Source organism: Anolis carolinensis, chromosome 4, assembly GCF_035594765.1.
Source record: "Anolis carolinensis isolate JA03-04 chromosome 4, rAnoCar3.1.pri, whole genome shotgun sequence".
Classification (NCBI taxonomy): domain Eukaryota; kingdom Metazoa; phylum Chordata; class Lepidosauria; order Squamata; family Dactyloidae; genus Anolis; species Anolis carolinensis.
In genome coordinates, this window is record NC_085844.1 from 129374842 (window position 1) to 129399673 (window position 24832).

Below are 24832 nucleotides of genomic sequence, written 5' to 3' on the forward strand. Positions count from 1 at the left end.
TGGTCTCGAATGATATTCCTATACACAGCCTAGTAAAATGTAGGCTATGTGTGTTGCTGTTAGGTGATTGTTCACCAGAGTGCTCACCAGACAAGAGAAATGACTAATGAACGCCTCTGACCGAGCACGGGCTAGTGCTGCAATTAGGGCCTACTCCGCAGCTTTGCGGGCAGCCAGGAAGACCTTCACAATTGCCCGCATAGCGTCTGCAACTAATAGACCATCGGAGTTGTTCCATGTCATCGGGGAGCTCCTCCACCCTCCTGAGGGTGGAGAGGCACCCGAGGACGCAGCAACTCGGTGCAGCGAGTTCGCGCACCATTTTGCAGACAAAGTCGCTCAGATCCGTCATGACTTGGACGCTAGCTTGGATGCAATGCCATGTGAGTTAACCGAGGCACCTGTTTGTTCTATCTTGTGGGATTCGTTTCAGCTTGTTCACCTGGATGACGTGGACAGGATCCTTGGAGCTGTGAGGGCGACCACTTGTGCCAAGGATCCTTGCCCTTCTTGGCTTATAAAATCGGCCAGAGGAGGATTGGGAGATTGGTTTGTGAGCATAATTAATGCCTCTATGGTTCAAGGCAAATTTCCATCTGCCCTAAAACAGGCCCTAGTGAGGCCAATTTTGAAGAAAGTCTCCCTTGATTCGACCATCCTAAATAACTACAGACCAATCTCAAATCTTCCTTTTTTGGGCAAGGTCCTGGAGCGGTTGCTTCTCAGCTCCAAGGGTTCTTGGATGACACTGATTTTCTGGATCCATCACAGTCCGGCTTTAGACCTGGGCACAGTACCGAGACGGCTTTGGTCGCCTTGGTGGATGACCTCCGCAGGGAACTGGACAGGGGGAGTGTGACCCTGCTGGTTCTCTTGGACATCTCAGCGGCTTTCGATACCATCGACCATGGTATCCTTCTGGGACGGCTCTCCGGGATGGGCCTTGGGAGTTCTGCTCTGCAGTGGCTCCAGTCCTTCCTGGAGGGCCGATCCCAGTTGGTGAAGCTGGGGGACACCTGCTCGGACCCCTGGCCATTGACCTGTGGGGTCCCGCAAGGTTCCATTCTGTCCCCCATGCTTTTTAACATCTACATGAAACCGTTGGGAGAGGTCATCCAGAGTTTCGGAGTGCGGTGCCATCTCTACACAGATGACACCCAACTCTACTCCTTTCCACCGAAATCCAAGGAAGCCCCTCGGATACTGGACTCGGATACTCGGATACAGCTTGGCGGCTGTGATGGCCTGGATGAGGGCGAACAAGCTGAAGCTTAATCCTGACAAGACACTCTACGTGGGGCTGCCTTTGAAGACGGCCCGGAAACTCCAACTAGTTCAGCGGGCAGCAGCCAGGTTCCTAACAGGAGCGAATTACAGGGAACGATCTACTCCCCTGTTTAAGGAGCTCCACTGGCTGCCATTCACCTTCCGGACCCAATTCAAGGTGCAGGTGTTGACCTATAAAGCCCTGAACGGTTTGGGACCCACTTACCTTTCTGACCGCATCTCCCCCTATGAACCCGCACAATCTCTTCGTCGGGGGAGGCCCTCCTCTCGCTTCCGCCTCCGTCACAAGTGCGGTTGGTGGGGACAAGGGAGAGGGCCTTCTCCGTGGCGGCTCCCGGCTCTGGAATGCGCTCCCCAGGGAAATTAGGCAAGCTGCCACCTTGGAAGTGTTCAGGAAGAGCCTGAAAACCTGGCTCTAAAAGGCCTTTGAAGAAGTACCGCCCACTGTATGCTAAACCCTTGTACTAGCGGTTTCTTCTGACCAGTTGTACCTATTGGTTTACTCCTTGACATAGCCTCAGAGTTCACCCCAGTTTAAGGCTCTTCCCATGACCTTGTAGCACCTTAACTTCCTTCTTGTTTACAAGTTCCACTCAGTGCACTTTGCCCAGCTCATTTTATGTTTTTATTGCTGTGTTTTTCATGCGTTTTATAATGATTGTGATTTTTTAATGCCTTTTAAATTTATTTGTGTGTTTTTGTATTTGATATTACTGTATGCTGGTTTTATATTTGTAAGTCCCTCTGGGGAGATGGTGGCGGGGTACAAAAATACAATTATTATTATTATTATTATTATTATTATTATTATTATTATTATTATTATCATTGGAATGCTACAGAGCTATGTACTGGGAACCATGTTATTTAACAACTTTATAAATTATTTGGATAAGAGGAATGGAGGAATGTGTATGGAATTTGCAAATTGCATCAAATTAGAAGGAATAGCTAGCTGCTGTCCAAGAGGACATGTTCAGAATTCCAAATGACGATAACAATCTTAACAATGACTTAAAGGTACACAGAAATATCAACAATCATTATTTCTCTATCTTCTCTTCTCTAAGCTACATATGCCAAGATCTCTAAGCCATTTCCTTCACAGTGTTTGGTGTGATGGAGGCGCCTTCTTTGGAGGCTTTTAAGCAGAGGCTGGATGTCCATCTGTTGGGAGTGCTTTGAGTGTGACTTTCCTGCTTCTTGTCAGGTGGTTGGACTGGATGGCCCACAAGGTCTTTTCCACTCTATAATTCTATGTTTCTATGAAATGAACTTTACCAAGAAATATAAATGAACAAAATAGGATGGGATCTAGAGGTCTTAGTAGACTGTGTGAATCAATAATGTTCTGTGGCAGTCAAAAAAACCCAGTATAGTTCAAGATGACATCTACAGGTATATAGTGCCCGGATTGAAGGAACTGAATTGTACCACTCTGTTCTACTTCAGCCAACTTCATGTGGAATGCTGTGTCTATTTCTAGATACCACAAGTCACAAAGGATATCAACAAGCTGGAACTTGTCCAGGAGACAAAACCAAAATGATTGTCGGTCAGGAAACCAAACACTGTGAAGGAAATGGCTTAGAGATCTTGGCATATGTAGCTTAGAGAAGAGAAGATAGAGAAATAATGATTGTTGATATTTCTGTGTACCTTTAAGTCATTGTTGACTCATCGTAACCCTAAGGTGAGCCTATCACAAGGTTTTCTTGGCAAAATTTGTTCAGAGGAGGGCTTGTATTTGATTCCTTTTGGGGCCAAGAGAGTGTGATTGTGGAAGAGGCAACCGTGGAAGGTGATGGAATCCCCTTCTTTGAAGGTTTTTCAACAGAGATTGGATAGCCAGTGCTTTGATTATAATTCTTCACAGCAAGGGCATGATTGTCCATGTACAGTAGAGTTCCGGTTAACCGGCTTCCGGTTATCCGACCTACCGTATTATCCGACGTGCTAGGCCCTTTGGAGGTGCCCTAAGCCAAATGCTTGCCATAGGTATGAGCCTCGTCCCTCCGGCGAGCACTTGCCCCTTTGGCTAGGCAGCAACATGCAAGGGGCACTTCCCTAAACCATAGTTCCTTCCAACTCTGAATCTATATATGAATTTGTACTTTCAGATGATGAAAATAACTCTACAGAGATATCAGCAGTTGATTAATGGCACATAACAATATGCCATCAAGTCCCTACTATAAAAGTATGACTTAGAGAAATGTGTATTTAAATCTTTCCTTAAGCTATTATCTCTTTATATATTTGTATTATTTAAAATAGATATTTTGTAAAAGTTTTTAATTATTTATCTGCAAATGAATTATAATAGGAGAACACAAGATATAACAAATACAGCTCACACATAATATGTCTGTAAATTTATATAATACAAGAAATGGAGAAGCTACTTTCATAATAATGTTATAAATATTAATATTTCATATTTTGTTTTATAAAAGGTCAATGAAATAAACAAATTTAGAATGTTGATCTTTTAAGCAATGTTGCCTTTTAAGCAATGTTGCCTCTTTTATTCTCCAGTTAATCTTACTGCTATAGAGTATGACCCCAGTATCTGTTGGATGATACAATCCAAATCCTCACATGGATTCTTGTAACCTTGGATAATAGCAAACCATATATCTTTACCATATTTGGCCATGAAGCATACCATAGAATCACACTGGAGGAACTAGAGAGGTGCACAAACATTTCTAGGATTTGGGGATCTTTTTTGTGGAGCATGAATAAGTGAAACTGTGGAGATCGGGTCTATGGATAAAGGTGTCATACAGTATTTATTCATTCTTAGTATAGTGGCATTTTAAAATTTACCTGTGAGTTTTCTTCTCAGAAACTGATCTTGAATGTGAACAGTTTATTTCTTAATTTGTAATTTTTAAAATTTTATTCCAGCAATATAAGACCTCATTATACAATTTATAAAATCAACAATTTTATTAAAACTTTGTGTTCCTGTTATATCCCATCTAAATTAAATCCTCCCACTCACTTTCCACCTTAAAACCTCAATAATAAAAGAGAGGGAAACAAATGAAAAAGCCAAAAATTTTCGTTCCACCTCCTTACTGTAAAACATACAGTGAAAATGTCATCATCCCACTAACTTCTTATCTTAAAAACTTTTCTATTTCTACCATACAATCTCATTATTAAATAAGCAGATTTATAATTACAATTGTCTTATATTTTTGGGTTGTTTGTTGATTTTGATTATTCATGAATTCCTGTATCTGCTGCCTCCTCTGTTTCTGCCCTACCCCGTTTTTAACAGGGACTTTAATGACACTGAAATTGCTGGGAAGAAATCAAATTGTTGCGAAGGCTTGGTACAGCTGTGTGCTTGCCTGCTTCCTCGCTCACTCACTTGGGTGGGTGCGGGAAGAAGGCACATGTATTTCATCACTCATTTGAGTAGGAAAGGGAAGGGGATGAGGTGGGGAGCAGGAGGAGGTGGGGTGCACACATTTCCTTGATCAATTGCTCTAGCCCCTTCCACACAGCTGTATAAAATCCACATTGAAGTGGATTATATGGCAGTATGGACTCAAATAACCCAGTTCAAAGCAGATATTGTGGATTATCTGACTTGATATTATAGATTATATGGCAGTGTGGAAGGACCCTCACTTGGTCAGAGGAAAAGGAGATGGAATGTGGAAGTGGGAGGTTTTATACAGTTTTTTTTCCTCATTTATATGATGTTTTACAAACTGGAGTTGCATGTACCGTAAACTTTTTGGAAAATCACTGGTGTTAAAGTGGTATTTTATTTCTGTTTTCAACTTCACTGTAGTTTTATTATATCTGAGGCAAGGGGATCCGTAGTTAGTACTAACTGGATTGTCCTAAGAAACCTCTCCCCTTCCCCTAATATGCCACTGTAAAAACTAACCAGAGTTCCCAGTTCGGACATAACTATCAGTGGATAGTTGGAATACAAGTGAGGGAAAAAACAGGATGGGATAGGAAAGCCAGACCCTTGTGAAATAATAAAGCAATGGCTCTCAACCTTTGATCCTCCAGATGTTTTGGACTTGAGCTCCCACAATTCTTAATAGCTGGTAAGATGGCTGGGATTTCTGGGAGTTGAAGTCCAAAACAGCTGGAGGACCAAAGGCTGGGAAACACTGTGATAAAGCATAGTGTGTTGTCCTATCCAATCAGGCCATTATACATTTATACATATTAAAAATTTAGAAAAATAAGGTTTTTTCTTCAGGATTAAAGAAACAAATTGCTCCTAAAAAGCTAGGGTACTTGTGATTGTTGAGCAGATTGCAATTAAGCAGCAAGCAGAAGTGTTTTTACATCTTACTTCCATGACTGCACAATTTGTTTCTGTTGTTCTTATTGTTGTTTACATTCATGTCATAACACACATTCTCAAACTTTCAAGGGTCCCAGGGCTTTGGTAAAAACACTAATAATTACAACATGGTTATTCTGGGATCAAAATGAATTAGTAGAAAAGTTACCAATGAAGTAAAGAGTAAACATAGTTTGTACTAAGACAGGTTTGTAGCAGCCAAAGATTTATATTTATAATATTAAATTTGCGGGGGAAGAGGCACAGATCTGAGAATCTGATGAAAAATGTGTACTGTCATAACCTCCTTTTCTAGTGTTGTGGGGAACCATGAAAGTAGGCCATGCCTTGTCATGCTATTGTTTTTATTCGGGCTTGGCCCCATGTAAGCCGCCCTGAGTCCCCTTTGGGGAGATAGAGGCGGGGTATAAAAATATTATTATTGTCCTCTAACACACTTGAAGCAAGGGAGAGCTGACCAGGATGGAGGGTTTCCATGGAAATGGGGCGGTGAAGGGGAGGGCCAGCGTGAGGGATATGAGGTGAGAGGAAAAGCAATTGTCAGATGAAACTTCTTGTAACCATGCTATATGCTTTGAGAAATAAAAGCTTTCCAGTCAGACTGTGAGGTATTTTTTTTTCTCTAGAGAGCTGCAGAGCAGGACATGTACTTGCTGACCAGAAAGATGGACTTAAACTCAACATTCCCAATATAGGTGGGTGAGAAATAGGTTTTGTTCAAGGATCCATTATAAGTTATTACAGAACCCCTAGGAGTCCATGGAGCATAGGACAAGAACTTTGTTCTAGGTTATGGATTTCATCAGATCTCCAGTGTCACAGATTCACCTGTGTGCCAATTTTTTCTTTTAGTTTATTTTCACTATTTCTTTTCTGCAGATTGGGAAATGTACTAGACAAATCAAGTCAACAGTGGTTCTTCTTTTTCATGTGTTGTTATTATAGCTGTTATTTCATTTTTGCTTGAGACACTCATTTAAATAAATTAAGAGCATATCAAACAAAATGTGATATCCAAATAAAATCTTTGATTAAACCAGAACATCTTAAAACTTGGCAGAAAAAAAATGACTGTTTCATTTTTATCAAGATGAGATTGTATTTCAGAGCAAGACCTCCTTGGTCCATTGTGTTGTCGAAGGCTTTCATGGCCGGGATCACAGGGTTGTTGTATGTCTTTCGGGCTGTGTGGCCATGTTCCAGAAGCATTCTCTCCTGACGTTTCGCCCACATCTATGGCAGGCATCCTCAGAGGTTGTGAGGTACCTCACAACCTCTGAGGATGCCTGCCATAGATGTGGGCGAAACGTCAGGAGAGAATGCTTCTGGAACATGGCCACACAGCCCGAAAGACATACAACAACCCTCCTTGGTCCATTTTTGTTTTAGATTTTTGCTTTCTTATGACCATCCTACATTCCTTGGAAATAAAACTACATGGCATTGCTAGCTATTTGCCATATACTGGTTTTTACTGAACTGATAGTTATGTATATATTTGAGAATAATAGAAATGAGTTGGAAGACAAAAATATCTGAAGACATTTATAATAGTCTCAGTTTGATTTACTGTTCTGACTTGTTTCTGAAATAGTAACCGATAATTGTCCATTTGGACAAAATAGACTACTTTAGTTGCATGTTTTTCCTTTGTTACTTTGGACAAATAGCCAAAATATAATAATATAATAATTTGACTGTACCAATAGCCTAATTAAGGTAGAAATCATCATCATTATTATGAAATAGGATCAACTGAAACTTGTGAGAAATCTGTTCTCAACAGAAGGGGGCACTAATGCAACATCTATTAGAAAGCAATGAAAATCTTTTCTTTTTAATCTGAAATCAAATTCTCCTTTTAAAGTGGTGTCTAAACATCAGAACAGTTCTACATGCTGTAAAGTATTTAACATGAGCAATTGTCTTAGCATGGCTCCAATGATAAATAGGATCTAACTAGCTATGCAACTATTAATACTCAAGTTTATCTCTGTCTTATGTATATTTCTATTTTCACTATTTTAGATATATTATCAGATACATTGCTTTCCTGTGACCCTATTTTATCCAATTTAGTTTGCAAAGAGGAAGAGCCAACTGTTTGATAGTCAGGTTCTGCCTCCATTACCACCCTTTCTGATCCAGCCTCATCCTTCCTTTCTCTTTGCTATATCCTTACCCCTCCTCACTCCTTTCTTTTGGTCCAGCTGTGGTAACTGAATGAGGGAATGCACTCAACTGCTGTACTGCAACATACTGAACTTTCTAGGAGGAAGTATTGTTTATAAGTAGGCCTATTGTATGCAGTAGACCATGTTGTTACGGATGGTCAAATATGAAAATCTGATTATTATTATTTTGGATTATGCGTGGAGCAAACTCAAATCCAGTAGGATTTGAACCTTTTTAATGAAATTGGGGTGCTTAATCATTATGAAAAGTGATTCAGTTGCTATTTATTCAATTTTTGGTAATTTCTTTTTTGAAACATTAGTATACTAGCAGAGTAGTTCATGAAAACCCTTATTTTACAGTTACTTGGAATTTGCTTTGACCTTTTAAAATTTGCAACAAAAAACCAATGTCCATGGGTTGTTGTGTGTCTTTCGGGCTGTGTGGCCATGTTCCAGAAGCATTCTCTCCTGACGTTTCGCCCACATCTATGGCAGGCATCCTCAGAGGTTGTGAGGTATGGAGAAAACTAAGCAAAGAGGTAAATATATATCTGTGGAAAGTCTAGGGTGAGAGAGGTCAGGGTGAATGTTGTGTAGTTAATCACTTTAATTAGCATTGAAAAGCTTATCTGCTGTCTTCTTCCTGCCTCTGGGGCATCCTTTGTTTAGAGTCGTTAACTGCCCTAGGTTGATTCATGTCTGGAAATCCTCTGTTTTCAGAGTATTGCTTTATATTTACTGTTCTGATTCTTGAGTTTTTTAATACTGGTAGCCAGATTTTGTTCATTTTCATGGTTTCTTCCTTTCTGTTGAAGTTGTCCATATGCTTGTGGATTTCAATGGCTTCTCTGTGTAGTCTGACATGATAGTTGTTAGAATGGTCCAGCATTTTTGTGTTCTCAAATAGTATTCTGTGTCCAGGCTGGTTCATCAAATGCTCTGCTATGGCTGATTTCTCTGGTTGAGTGAGTCTACAGTGCCTTTCATGTTCTTTGACTCTTGTTTGGGCGCTGCGTTTGGTGGTCCCTATGTAGACTTGTCCACAGCTGCATGGTATCCGGTAGACTCCTGCAGAAGAGAGAGGATCCCTCTTGTCCTTCGCTGACCGTAGCATTTGTTGGATTTTCTTCGTGGGTCTGTAGATAGTTTGTAGGTTGTGCTTCTTCATCAGCTTCCCTATGCGGTCAGTAGTTCCCTTGATGTATGGTAAGAACACCTTTCCTTTGGGTGGATCTTTGTCTTGACTCTCATGGCTTGTTCTTGGCCTTGCAGCTCTTCTGATGTCTGTGGTGGAGTATCCATTGGCCTGTAGAGCCCAGTTTAGGTGGTTGAGTTCACCTTGGAGGAGGTGAGGTTCGCAGATTCTTTGTGCACGGTCTGTCAGGGCTTTGATTGTGCTCCTTTTTTGACTTGGGTGATGGTTGGAGTTTTTATGAAGGTATCTATCTCTGTGTGTAGGTTTTCTTTAAACTGTGTGGCCCAATTGTTGATTGGGTTTGCGGATGACCAGAACATCTAGAAATGGCAGTTTTCCTTCCTTTTCTTTTTCCATGGTGAATTGGATGTTTGGGTGGATGCTGTTAAGATGGTCCAGGAACTTGCTGAGTTCTTCCTCTCCATGGCTCCAAATCGTGAAGGTGTCATCTACGTATCTGAACCAAACAGTTGGCTTTTTTGGTGCTGTTTCTAGGGCCTGTTTTTCAAAGTATTCCATATGGAAATTTGCTACTACTGGGCTGAGAGGGCTCCCCATGGCCACTCCATCCTTCTGTTCATAGAATCCAGTGTCCCACTGAAAGTAGCTAGTGGTGAGGCAATGGTGAAACAGGGCTGTGATGTCTTCTGGGAAGTTTTGTTTGATTAGTGTGAGGGTGTCAGCTACTGGGACTTTGGTAAAAAGGGACACCACATCAAAGCTGATCAGGTTTTTTACCATCCATACCATTCTATTATTCTATGGATCAATACCATCCATATTTTAGTTGGTTCTGCGTAATCTAGGAATATGTCTGGATATATACTTTGGTATCTCTCTCTAGTAAAACTGTTTTTCCCCCCTTCTTCTGATGCTGCAGCCATTCTAGTCAGTGGAAGCACATTTTTAGACTACACAAAACCTTTAGAAAACCATTTTGATTGTGGTCTAAGCACTGGCTTTTTGAATGCCAGGGTGGGAAAAGGGTGGCAATAACATCCAGGAACATCTTGCCTGGCACATTGGTGTTTTGTCCTATCTTGAATTATTCAGGGGTCACTTCAAAATCCATAGTTTTGGCCTCAAAACCTTGCCTCAACTTATACATGAGGTGGACTTAAGTGTGAACATATAGAGTATTTCTTTTTGACATAGCTAATTTTCTGGTGGGCAATATAAACAAGGCATTGTATGAATTGCTAATCCTCAAACATTTTGGTAGTTTTTACATTTTTCACCCTTATGTCCTTGTTTTCATAGAACTTGTTTGTAGGCTAATTTGTAGATATCCTTTTTGGGCATGAAAGTCCAGCTGGAAGAGAACATGTCTAGCTTATATTATAGGTTCCAGTCGCTTAAAGAAAGACATGATTGGCTGGTTGGAGCCCAGAGTGCTTGTACCAGGGATGGAGTGGGCAAAGTATGGAAGGGAAAGTGGCCTGGTGTATCTGGTAGACCGGAAATTTTGGTTCTTGGCTTTTTGTGCAGCCTGAGCAATTTCGGAATGATGACAGAGACTGCTGTTCTTGTGGTTAGTTTCAGGGCACCTTGGGCTGCTTTCAGGCAAATCACATGAAAACTGTCCACATTTTCAAAAAGGGAGCTGGGGAAGGGCTTTCAGGGTCCCCAGTGAGCTTTGTTTCCTGCACTGCCTTATCTTGACAGGATGAAAATAAGAATATACTGCAACATTAGAGACATATTTTCTTTTCTTTCATCAGTGGCTTATACAGTAGAGTCTCACTTATCCAACGTTCTGGATTATCCAACCCATTTTTGTAGTCAATGTTTTCAATATATCATGATATTTTGGTGCGAAATTCGTAAATACAGTAATTACTACGTAGCATTACTGCGTATTGAACTACTTTTTATGCCAGATTTGTTGTATAACATGATGTTTTGGTGCTTAATTTGTAAAATCATAACCTAATTTGATGTTTAATAGGCTTCTCCTTAATTTCTCCTTATTATCCAACATATTCGCTTATCCAACGTTCTGCTGGCCCGTTTATGTTGGATAAGTGAGACTCTACTGTAGTTCTGGAGCTGGAGCTGGAGCTGAATTTTTTTATGTTTAACACTCAGAATGTGAATAGAGCTTCTTATTGCATTCGAGTTTGTTGATTCCTCTGTTTATTTTTTTATACTTTGTTTCTGAAGGAATAGATGAAATACGTTGGAATAATATAGTGACATTCCATATAATATGAAATTTTAATATCAGTGCGTTTTGCTTTAGATTATTTTGTAATCCTAAAGGCTGCTAAAGATTCTGTTCTGTGTTATGAGGAATTGGAACACTGATTTTTCATTTTCTTTTAGGCATTATGAATCTTTTAAGATGAATTAATAAAGACAGCTGCTACAAATGTAGGGCAGAAGACTAATGGTGTGGGCAGTATGGACCTAACGAACGGGCATCCCAGCAGTGTTAATATTGCAGCCACCACTTCAGAGGTAAGGAGTCAGTTAAGACTTTCTCTAGTTAGCTTTTTTAAAAGACAAGGACATAATATAGATGTAATAAAGAACAATGCAACTTGAAAGAAAAATACTACCTTTAAACAATATTACAGTGAGTAGTAAGTGCTTGTTTTGTGAATCTCATATATTTCTGAAGGTTCTATTGTTTCTTGCCTGCACTACTCCAGCTATTCTTGGTCAATAGAAGAAAAACTAAAGTTGATTTAATGATTTTTGGTTGGGGGGGGGGGGGGCTGAGTCTGGGTGAGAGGGGATCTACCCTAGCAAACCTTTTGTATCGTTATCCCAATACCCCCATACATATAGGATATATTGAGCATTGTGATCAGATCATGATATGAATAATCATAACAGTTTAAATAATAAATGTAAGGCTTTTTCGCGGACCACCCTCAGTATTTCGGGGGGGGGGGCTGAAGCCCCTCAAGCCCCCCCCCCCCCCCCCCCCCCGGCTACATGCCTGTTCTCCACACAAGCAGGCAGGACTTTCAAAATCTGTTTGGATTCTAAGCTCTTAAGGGGCCATCTGATGGAAGGAAAATTAAACTTTCTAGTTACTGTTTCCAGGCTATGGAACTACCTACCCAGGAAGTCTTTTTTTTTGCAAACAACATTAGCATGTTTCAAGTTGTGGTTTTAATACACTAAGTAAATAATACAGTTTGGTGTAATGATTGAGATTGGTTTTAATCGTATTTTAACTAATTGTAATTGTAATTTAATTTGTGTTTTTACTGTGTTTTCCTCCACTTTGCTGTAAGGCACTTTGAGTCCTGTTTTTAGGAGCAAAGCTGGATGTAAATCTAGTAATACACTTCAATAAACTAGAAGGCGTTTCAAAACTATTGAATTGTCAAAAATGATGTGTTTATGTGCAGATAAACTAGCAAAAATGTATTGCAAGGTTGTTCTAATTATCACTTGGATTATTCTTTTTGTACATGATGAATTATTTTATGACCGAATAGCCTTGGGGGAGTTTAGCAGGCATATGTGTTGTTTCCAATTGTCAAAAGACTGAATTTATCAATTCTCAGTTTGTCACAGCAAGTCTATTATGTTTCAGATATTACCTTATATTGCAACATTGTCCTGTACCCAGTATATGTCCAATTACACTGATCTTGAAGTAGTTCTAAAGAGTGAAAGCTGTGGGTTCCAGTCATGTTGCAGCACAATTTTGCTGTCTCCTTAAAATTAAAGTTACATATAACACTTACTGTATAATTAGGCAGTTTGCCTTATGTTTCTTTACTCATAGTACTGTAAAAACTTTGAGGAAACAAAAATCTAAATCAAACATGCAAACATTTCCTTCAGTAGGTTTGAAGCTATGATGAAACAGTGGATCAGTTTGAACATTCCTGACCTGATGAACTGTTAATCCATCCCTATGCTACCCAAAGCATGCATGCATGTAGGTGTGTGGAGTTACATTTAAAAACGTACCTGTTCGACTTTAAAAAGTCATTGTAAGGACAAACGTAGAGAACCTATCTTGTTTGTAACTTGGGGACTGACTGTATATCTTAGACAGAGGTATAGTTTACTATTAGTTTACTGGTCTATTTTATTCCAGGTAGTAAACCAATATGAAACCAATTTCCTGTTTTTGATGTAAAAGAGAATTATAGCTCAGTGCTACTTTTTGCCTTAAACTGTGGTTTAATAAGATCTGGTTGTAACGTCAAGAACTCCCAAACTAATTACAGAGCTATTCAAACAAAATGTACATAACTCAATACAACAGGGATAAAATGGAGAAATATTATCTGAAGGAATAGAAAATATCACAGCAGTCGGTCAAAATATAAGCTGATCTCCACTGCAAGTAATATCAACAAAAACTGCTATGCTTTTTAGACTCCTAATAGATTATTTGGAAATAAACTTAAAGTATTTTGCCAGTTGCTGGATAAGAATATACAAGCAGTGCGATGGAAATCTATCTTAGTGGTTAAGTGCTAGAGATGCATCACTAGTATGAATTTGTTCACTAGCAGCTGCTTTCAGGCATATTATTTCTTCTTAACTCTTTATACAAAATTAACATAACTCTGTTAAATATTGCCCTCTTCTTGTGCACCTTTCCCGTCTCCCTTGCCTGGTGCATGCCTTCCAAAGCTTTGCTTGTTTATAATGGTATTTTAATTATTATTTAATTAATAATTAGTTATTAAGGGGTGCTTTGCTAGTGCTTTTGGTGCACAAAGGCAGAACGAGGTTTGACTAAATGGCCCAAGGGGTCTCTTCCTTTCTTTATTACTTTTATTATGATTATGATTATGATTAACATTGAGGCTGTATTTATTCCTGTTTTGTTTTTTTACTTCAAAATAAGTTATGCAGTGTGCACTGCATAGAAATTTGTTCATAGTTTTTTTAAAAACTATAGTCTGGCCATCCAACTGTCTGAGGGACCGTGAACTGTGCCCCTGTTTAAAAAGTTTGGGGACCCCTGCAGTTGACCCATGTTCAGCTTTTGGTCTGCTAAGATTCCTAAATCCCTTTCATGTGTACTGTTTTCAGATGGATGTTACCCATCCTATGTCTGTGCATTTCATTTTTTCTGCTTTTTAAAAATTTTTCTCTGCGTTTCATTTTTTTCTGTACTTCACATTTCCTCCTATTGGAATTCATTTTCTTTAGCTTTGACCCAGGGAATACCTCTCCAATACTTGATCCCCTCTAATCTGATCCTGTCCACTGGAGTAATAGCTATCTCTCTCAATTTGGTGTTCTATGTGAATCTGATAATGCCTTCTATTCCATCATCTAAGTAATTAAAAAAGATGTCAGATAGCCCTGTCTCAGGACAGAACCCTGTGACACCCCACTGGTCACTTCTCTTTTTTATGTTCTTCAAATAAACCTGCAAACCATTGCAAATAAATGCTCAGTATGTACCTACCTTCTGATTAATAATACCAGCATGGTATAGTGGTTTGACTGTTGGATTAGGACTCAAATCTTAACTCGGCCATAAAAACCGGCTGGGTGACCTTGGGCAAGTTACACACTTGCAGCTTGAGAAAAGGACAACAGCAAGCCACTGCTAAACAAAACTCATCAAGAAGTCAGTTGCCTGAAGAGCAACAAGAACATCTTCTAATGAAGCATACATCTCCAAATATATATACTTCTGCTAAAAATACTTAAATAGTAACTTTCTCACTGGTAATTTGGAATGTGATTTAAATAATAATAATGTAATCCTCCAATTTTATATAAATTTAATAAATCTTACTTTAAAGGTTGTGTTTTCCATAGATATTATCTATGTCTGTAAACCAAGGATGCTATTTGTTGATACACTCTCTAATGTAATCATGTATTTTTCACAAAGATAAAGCAATTTCTGTGACATATCCCCACATTCATGACAAAGATTGTTGATTCCGTATGTCTTGAAGATGTGAAGTAGGAATGTCTGCTATCCTTCATTGAAGAAGACTAACATATACAAATCTTGGGTCAGAAGTGGACTTATTCTATGTAATATGTGGTTCATAACCCTTGAATCAGACACTATCATCTGGTTACTAGTGCTACATGTTTCTGTATAGCATTAAGATGTTCCTACAGAGAACTTGTTCTTTTGGTGGCAAACGTGTGTTCATCTTTCAACTTAGTACTAAAAGGATTTCTCTCTGTTTTCACAGAAGAGTAGCAGCTCAGAATCATTAAGTGACAAGGGTTCTGCTGAATTGAAGAAAAGCTTTGATGCAGTAGTATTTGACATTCTGAAAGTTACACCTGAGGAATATGCAGTAAGTTATTAACAAATACATGTTTTGTTAAATTAATATTAATTATATCTTCGCTTTTTACAATTTCCGGCTAATCTGCCATTATCTGTCACATTGAGCATAGCAAATGTTGGAAGTTTGGTTTTGGTTTCTTACAAGGAGACAAACTTTCTTCCCTGGTCTAGCAAGTTTCCAGCTTCTGCATATGTGAAGATATTTTTTCTTTTCAAGACAATAGGAAATATGTGTTGGAAATATTGTATGGAACAAAGATGTTCAGAAGAGGTGGTCAACTGGCAGGGCTTGGGGGCTACATTGGCAAATTCTTGGAAAACCACGTGTTTTTTTTTGTCCATTCCAGATCCAGATTTTGAGTCTGTAATTTTTTTCTTGCTCCAAAATTGACAACAGTGGCCCTAAAACATCTGGAAATACAATATTAGCTGTACTAGCTGTGCCCGGCCACGCATTGCTGTGGCTTTAGTGGAATAGCAGTGAATAGCCTTGCAGCCTCAAAGCCTGGCTGTTTTCTTCCTAAGGGAATCCTAGTTTGGTGAGTTGGAATACAATGAATACTCTTGGTGCGGCAGGTATGCATGCTGTCATTAGTCACCTTGATTAGCATGTAATGGCCTTGCAACTTCAAAGCCTGGCTGCTTCCTCCTCGCGAGGATTCTTCTGGCTTGGTAGAATCCTTTGTTGGGAAGTGTTAGCTGGCCCTGATTGTTTCCTTTCTTGAATTCCCATTTTCCCTGCTTTCCAGGTGTTGCTCTTTATTTACTGTCCTGGTTTAGACTTATCCTTAATCCCTTCTTAGTATCCAACATATTTGCTGATCCAACGTTCTGCCGGGGTGTTTATGTTGGATAAGTGAGACTCTACTTTATATTTATAATCTTATATTATCTGCTTAGAATTTGATTATATTAGGCTCCTTATACACAGCTGTATAAAATGCACTCTGAACTGGATTATATGGCAGTGTGGACTCAAGATAATCCAGTTGAAAGCAGATAATATCTATATATATAAAAGAGTGATGGCATCACGGCGACCCACAAAACAACAAAAGTACAGGCCCCCCAACCTCAAAATTTGACAACACAACCCATCACCCACGCCTCAGGGTTGATACAACAAAAAGAAAAGAAAAATAAAGTCCTAATTAGAGGGAGAGCAATAATTGTTTTTATCCAATTGCTGCCAGTTTAGAGGGCTAATCTCTGCCCACTTGGTCGCCTAGCAACCAATTCAGCCAAAGGACAGCCAGGATTCAGTTAGGGGACAGGCAGATTTAGGCCTCACTTAGGCTTCTTCCACAGATTATCTAATTTGCACTGGATTATATGGCAGTGTAGATTCAAGGCCCTTCTACACAGCTATATAACCCATTTATAATCTTATATTATCTGCTTTGCACTGGATTATCTTGACTCCACACTGCCATATAATCCACTTCAGTGTGCATTTTATACAGCTGTGAAGAAGGGTCCTCATATAATCCAGTTCTAAGCAGATAATTTAATATTATCAATATACAGTAGAGTCTCACTTATCCAACATAAACAGGCCGGCAGGATAAGTGAATATGTTGGATAATAAGAAGGGATTCAGGAAAAGCCGATTAAACATCAAATTAGGTAATCGTTATACAAATTAAGCACCAAAACATCATATTATACAACAAATTTGACAGAAAAGGTAGTTCCACGCGCAGTAATGTTATGTAGTAATTACAGTAGAGTCTCACTTATCCAACACTCGCTTATCCAATGTTCTGGATTATCCAACGCATTTTTGTAGTCAATGTTTTCAATATATCGTAATATTTTGGTGTTAAATTCATAAATACAGTAATTACTACATAGCATTACTGCGTATTGAACTACTTTTTCTGTCAAATTTGTTGTATAACATGATGTTTTGGTGTTTCATTTGTAAAATCATAACCTAATTTGATATTTAATAGGCTTTTCTTCAGTGCCTCCTTATTATCCAACATATTCGCTTATCCAACATTCTGCTGGCCCGTTTATGTTGGATAAGTGAGACTCTACTGTACTGTATTTACAAATTTACCACTAAAATATCACAATGAATTTAAAACACCGACTACAAAAACATTGATTATGAAAAGGCAGACTGCGTTGGATAATCCAGAACATTGTATAAGCAAATGTTGGATAAGTGAGATTCTACTTTGATATGAAATAATTTCTGGGATAGAATAATGCAGAACAATATAATCTCTAAAACCAGGACAGTAAATAAAGAAATAAAGAAAGTAAATAAAGCAGTGAAATTGGAAATTCCACAAAGGAAACAATCAGGGCCAGCTAACACCTCCCAAGAAAGGATTCTTCCAGAAAGGAAGCTGAGAAGGCAGTGAAGCACTGTGTATTACCAAAGTCATTATTATTACTATCATTATTATTATTATTATTATTATTATTATTATTATTGTGTTGCGGTCAACCGTGAAAATGAATACAATCTGGCTCTAAGTATTCAAACACACTAAAATCAGAATATATAAAAATTAATGTGGTATAATAAAACAGAACAATACAATCTCTAAAATCAGAACACTAAATAAAGAACAACACTCTGAAAACAGGGGAATTCCACACAGGAAACAATCAGGGCCAGCTAACACCTCCCAACAAAGTATTCCCATCATCAAAGACTGGCAAATCCTCTGTTTTCTTAGGGCCACAGACATTAGAAGCACATAAAATATCGCAAACAACACCACTCTGAAAACAAGGGAATTCCAGACAGGAAACAATCAGCTAACACCTCCCAACAAAAAAATCACTCAGAGGAAACAGCCAGGCTTTAAAGCTGCAAGGCCATTACATCCTAATCATTTTTCCTAATTGCAGCATTCATACTTGCCTCCAAGAGACAAAAAAACAAAAAAAAACAGAAATATTGTATATTCACAACTTTTAGGAAATAATATCCCCTGATGGCACAGCGTGTTAAAGCGCTGAGCTGCTGAACTTCTGGACCGAAAGGCCGTAGGTTTGAATTGGGGGAGCGGAGAGAGCCCCCAATGTTAGCCCCAGCTTCTGCCAACCCAGAAGTTCAAAAACATGCAAATGTGAGTGCATCAATAGGCACTGCTCCGGTGGGAAGGTAACGCCGCTCCATGCAGTCATCCCACATGACCTTGGAGGAGTCTACGGACAACGCCGGCTCTTCTGCTTAGAAATGGAGATGAGCACCAACCCCCAGAATTAGACATGACTGGACTTAACGTCAGGGGAAAATGTTTACCCTTTACCTTAACTATCACCAATTCCTCAATAATTTCCCATACCACCATACTTCGCCACAGCAACGCGTGGCCGGGCACAGCTAGTAAGATTATAAATGGGTAATATAGCTATTTGGAAGGGCCTTGAGTCCCCACTGCCATGTAATCCAGTTCAAAGGCACCTTAATGGCCCTTCCACACAGCCATACAACCCTGAATATCAAGGGTGATAGTCCACAATATCTGAGCTGGGTTGTCTGGGTCCACACTGCCCTATAACCCTGTTTAATGGCACATTAAGAGCCCTTCCACATAGCCATACAACCCTGAATATCAAGGCTAATAGTCCACAATGTCCGAGCTGAATTATCTGAGTCCACACTGGCATATAACCCAGTTTAATGCGGATTTTATACAGATCTGTGGATGGGGCCTATGCTTACAATACCCCCCCCCCAACATGTAGGGCGACTTATGGGGCGCCCTATGTATCCCAAGCAGAGAGAAGAGTGACATAAACACAATCCTTGGCACTACTCGAGGGCTGGCCCGGGCCCACGTGCTAGGTCTCCGAACGGGACGCCAAGGAAGCCGTCCCCCAGAACAATGGTGACTATTTTCTCCTCGCTTCCCCCACCCAAAGCGACCCACAGCCATTCCAAAACACCCACGGCTGGGGCCCTGTTTACCTATTTGAGTTGGGGGCGACGGCGCTCCCATTTTAAAAACTTATTTTCTTTGAAGTCAGTCAGGGACTTTGAGAGAAGGAGGGGGGAGAGAGGGAGGGCAGAAGAGCCGGGTGGGAAAAAGCCACGCCACCATTACTTCATAAATGCCTCAGTTTGCTCACCAGACGCCCACGGAAGGGCTGCGAGGCCGTTTCTTGAAGCACAATCAAGCACTTGTCTGACGAAATGGGTCCCCATTTAGACTACCACTCCCATTGTCCCCAGTAACCGTTTAGGGATTGTGGGAGTTGTTGTTCGCCCTCCCTCCCTCCTCCTGCCCGCATTCGCACTATAATAATAATAATAATAATAATAATAATAATAATAATAATAATAACAACAACAACTTTATTTTTATACCCCGCCTCTATCTCCCCAAAGGGGACTCAGGGCGGCTTTCATGGGGCCAAGCCCGAATAAAAACAATAGCAATATAAAACACAGCAATAGACAAAAGACATGCACAATTATAAAAATTTAAACATCAGCCAATAAAAACAAATGACAAGAACTAATAAAAACATGGATTAAAATGGAGAGGTTGTAAAAGTAGACTGGGTAAGGTCTATGTCCTTTTAGCAATGTCACTGACAGAATTCTAAGAAAATATGTTTTTAAAAGCTTGAAAAGGCATGTATGTCTTCTAAGGGTGGGAGCTACGCCACGCATGCGCACAGTGCAGTTTTCGCTTTTTGGGGGTTTTGAGTGACTTCCAGTTTGAATTTTCTTTTTGGTTTTGATGTCTAAACACAGCAGGGATGACCATGTCTTTTGTGGCCAAGTTTCGTGGGTTTTGGGTGTTTAGTTTCGCTGTTTACTTTAAGGCAGAAATGGTCAGAACATTTATATATATATAGATTATAATATTTTAAGGACTTCTCTATATATTTTTGTAGAACCATTCAGCATTCTTTTTTCCAAAACAAAAACTGTCAGTAATTTTTGGTGAATAAATATTTTGGCAGGATCCAAAAACGTGGGTGGGGTGGGGTGGCTGTGATCCTGAGGAGTACACGTTTTCTTTCTGTTTTCTTTTTTGGAATTTAGCAATCACCACATCAGCCCTTCTTTGCAATCCTGAAAGGGGGGGGGCTTGAAAATAATAGTTTCCAAAGGACGTCTGCGTTCCTGCAAGTGCATTGCTTCCCTCCCGCTCCGTTTGTAATCCCAAGCCCCCGGGCTGAGTGTTATTGCAGCAATCACAAAGACACACATTGTTTTCAAACCTAAAGGGTAAATTGGAAGAAATAGTTTCCAAAGGACGTGGGGCACCCGCCAAGGCATTGCTTCCCTCACGCTCCATTTCTATTCCCAAGCCTTGGGCTGAGTTTTATTTCTGCAATCACAAAGTCAGACATTGATTTGATTCAGTAGAGGGTCCACAGCAATTTATAGTTTCCAAAGGACATTGCCAATCCTGTCAAGGCATTGCTTGGCATGTGCTGCATTTCTAATCCAAAGTCCTCAGCCAGAGTTTCATTTTTGCAATCACAAGGTCAGCCAGTGGCACCATTGATCAAAAGGTTCAAAGGCAATTTATAGTTTCCAAAGGACAGTGGCACTCCTGCCAAGGCATTGCTTGGCGTGTGCTGCGTTTCTAATCCAACACAAGTAGAAGAGGGACTTTTACAGTGATAAGAACCCAATTGAACAGGAAATAAGACTTTCAAACCAGGAACAGGTTTCTTCAAATATTGAAAAATAGTGTATTATAAAAAGTTATGAAAATTCGCCAAAAATCATAGGAGACAGGAAACGTTCTGCAATTTGTTGAGCAAAGAGTGTTGAATGTGATCTCCCACTGTACCAAATTTGATGAGGATAGCTCAAGAAATGAGGGTGGGAGAGCCCTGTAAAAGTCCCCCCCGGTTTCCTTTTTTTTTTTTTTTTGGCGATTGCGCATGCGCGTCCGCCATTTTAGAAACATTAAGAATCATTACGAATTTTCGGAAATATCCGAAAATTTTGGGTGAAAAATTCGGAAATAATTTCTATATTGAAGCGCCGGCACCCCCTACTTTAGAAACGAGAATTGAAACATTTTTTCCATCGATCGGACAAGCCTACTATCTATCCATCTATAATATGTGTGTATGTGTCTGTGTATCTATGTTTGTATGTGGCTTTCAAGAGATTTCTCACATCTAAAGAGCTGTGTAGCTCTCACTAATGATGGCATTGTACATTGTACACTAATGATGGCACACAAGCACCCCTCTCCCCCATGACCAACAGAAAATACTAGAGGGGGTTTGGGAGTTATTGTCCCAGCATGATTGTAACTGTAGCCCCCCAATCCAGAAGATGCTGTGCCCCTCACCAACAGTGGATCTGGACCAAACTTAGCACACAGACCCATCATGACTGACTTTAAATACTGGTAGGGTTTGGGGGGCAATGACAGAGAACGATAGGAGTTGTAGTTTAGCTACATTTTGTAGTGGGGCCATTCATAAGATTCAAAACCAAATAACAAATATTTCTGACATTTATCCTTTCATAATCCCTAACCTGGGCATTGCCAGGTACATAAACTACCATATATATATATGGGTAATGGAATCACGGCACCGGACAAAACAACTAAACTAAACCCCCCACAACCTCGAAAATTGATAGCACAACCTCTCATCCACGCCTCTACGTTCATACAACAAAAAGAAAAGAAAAATAAAGTCCTAGCCACAGCAACGCATGGCCAGGCACAGCTAGTATAATACAAGTGAAAATGTGCTTGTATGTTTGTGTGTGTGTATCTATCTAAGTTTTTGGGTGATTTCCGAGATGGCTCCCACTTCCAGAAAGCCCTTTGAAACAGACCCCCCCCCCCCCAATGAACAACAAAAAATACTGGAGGAGTATGTGGAGAGGGGATTGACCCTGAATTTTGGGAGTTATAGTTTACTCCACATCCAGAGTGAAATGACAGACTATGGAGAAACAGAACATGGAGTAATAGAACTTGCTAGCATTCTGGTCAAGGCACTGGAGTTAGTATGCCAAACCTATGACTGTGACTTCTTTATTTTTCTGCTTTCTGACTCCAGCTCCTACATAAATAGCAAATGTATACCGTATTAACTGGGTATTAACTGGTAATAACAAATTTACTATAGTAATATGGTAGCACAAAGCATTTTATCACCAACAAGTGAACCATCAGTCTACTTAGATTAATATAACATGAAATTTATTTGATTAAAATTTCTGGACAAGAAAGTTTTCTTAAATTATTATGAAAGTAAAATGGCAAACTTGGTATTGAATTTGACTTCCAGCATTAGTTACAACACTGGTTCTGATATATCTTTTTCTAGTATTAAACAGTCCAGTCTTAAAGCACACATTTCAGAGAAAAACGGTTCTAACTTTTCCTAAACTTTTTTTAAGGGCCAGATAACACTAATGGATATACCTGTATTTAAAGCTATTCAACCAGAGGTAAGTGTAACATGCAAATTCTATTGAATCTATGTAAAGTAGGGACAGGTATCCTAGTGATGCCAGTCTATACACATATTTTGGTATTGATAGAATTTGGTGTCCATTTCTCATGTATAAAATAGGCAGTTTTAGAACAAGTGGCTTTCGAATTGTGATTTATCATGAATTCATATTGTTGACTATTAGTATATCCACAGGTGGCTTGAAAGCACATACACACATCTATATCAGTAAGAATAATGGTGGAATTAAATATGTCTTTCTTTTACTGTTGAAAAACTCTTGACAGCTGGAAAGAGAATGCAATAGTTTTCTAGTAGGAGTCCAACTATAGAGGAAAAAAATAATGAGTTATGTGCAGATATTCTGTGCTAACAAAACAAAGCAGAAAAACCATGTTCCAAAGGCCTTAGTGAACCTAACTCACTGTAATTTCTCATCTGTTCTTATTCTTCTGTGCTAGTATGTAATGCCGGACATTCTTCCTAGAAGTGGGGGAAAGGACAGTGGGGAGAGCAGATAGTGCATGGTAGGAATCTTTGGTGGCTAGAACTGAGGAAGCATTACTTTCACATACTACTGTATGATTAAACTTAGAAAACATTGGATCTGAAGGTAAACCATCCTCAAATGAGACCAAAATGTCACACTTTTAAAAGCGTATGTTGTTCTTTTTTGTATTTTCTAAAACTATAAATAGAATGAGAACATTCTATTGCCTTTCATATGTGCTTGATTTTAGAGTTCTCTTCTATCCACGGCATAAAAACAAAAACATACCCAAGTGGTCTAAGTGCATAGCTTTAGTTTGGGGAATTCTCATTTTGATAAAGCTTTAACTTCATTAATAAATATTCTGTTTAATCATGCAATTTCAGTTCTTCAGTCAATATCCTTAAAAGTTGGCTTTCATCTACTGTGACATAAACAGTTGCTTAACACAATCCTGACCAAACTTATTTATTTTCTCTGAATATGTCCTTAATTTACCTCATACCATTTTGGGTCAAAAGATTTTTATCAGTTTTATACTAATTTACGCAATGCTTTTGATACAAAATAAATAAACCTCATACTGAGGATTTGCAATGTTTGTGGTATACTTAATTGTGTATGTACCTTTTCAACATAAAAATTTCTTCTCAACGGAATTTCTTATAGAAGGTAGCACTGTACCTCTGTTGTAAATACTGCTTTCATGCTAGTACAGGGGAATTATTGTAAGGGCCCGTGAAAAAGCAAATGTATCAAGGAGATGGTGTGTAAAATATCAAATGTTATTTTAGTTTACCTGAATGAATGCTGCCACTTTAAAATGTAGTCTTTTAAAGATTTTTAACTTAAAATTAATGTTGTGTAATAATTCATTTCTTTTTATAGTTGAAAGTTTACATAAAAGCACTGTTTTTATCTAGTTTACTTTCAAAAAAATTGTCTTTAAGAGAGGCAATTTTCACACATGAGCATCTATCTACCATTGAATTGTTTGTGAGATTCTACAATGGCAATAGGTATCTACCAATAACTTCCTGACTAAAGAAAGAGAAGGAAGTGGATGCCTTCCATCTGAGTCACATAAAATCCACCCTGATAAGATGGTGTGAGCTAGTTTGTAGTTTTCAAAATCTATCTAATAAATACAAAGCTTAAAAACAAGAAAAACTAGTTGCTCCCACAGACCAGTTAAGATGAGTTTTCGTGTTAAAAAATCAATTCTTCCACAGTCTCTGACTGTCTCTGATGGGTGGTGCTAGGCTCAACGACAGTCCATGTGAAAAAGTTCTTGGAGTCTTAGTGGAGAACAAGTTGAACATGAGCAAGCAATGTGATGCTGCAGCTAAAAAGGCTAAAAAGTGTAGTTTGTGGTCAGAGATTTTGAAACCTATGAATTAGCTTACACCATCTTATCAGAACAAATAGCACACAAAACTGGGACAAAGGGAAAAAAAGATTAGGAAAAAAGAAACCAAACAAACATCCTGTATATACATCCATAATACCTATGTGAAGCTAAAACTTAAGTAACAGCAGAAAACTAATTACTGTACCTAATACCATAGACATGGCCTAGCTAAAAATAAAATGCAGGCAGTACCCAAGTTACAAACAGAGGTCATTCGTAGTTTTGGACTGCGGTGCCATCTATATGCAAATG

General features: G+C 39.1%; 1 protein-coding gene across 3 annotated transcripts in view; it reads left to right on the forward strand.

The window, feature by feature from the left end:
* Positions 1-24832, forward strand: part of ralgps2 (Ral GEF with PH domain and SH3 binding motif 2) — a 138263-nt gene that overhangs the window by 33466 nt on the left and 79965 nt on the right. For all 3 annotated transcript variants that reach the window (XM_062977770.1, XM_062977768.1, XM_062977771.1), the window contains 3 exons: positions 11333-11467; positions 15157-15264; positions 22624-22674. In XM_062977770.1, coding sequence (XP_062833840.1) covers positions 11411-11467; positions 15157-15264; positions 22624-22674 — 216 coding nt within the window. In that variant the 5' untranslated portion in view covers positions 11333-11410. The remainder of the gene's footprint in view (positions 1-11332; positions 11468-15156; positions 15265-22623; positions 22675-24832) is intronic.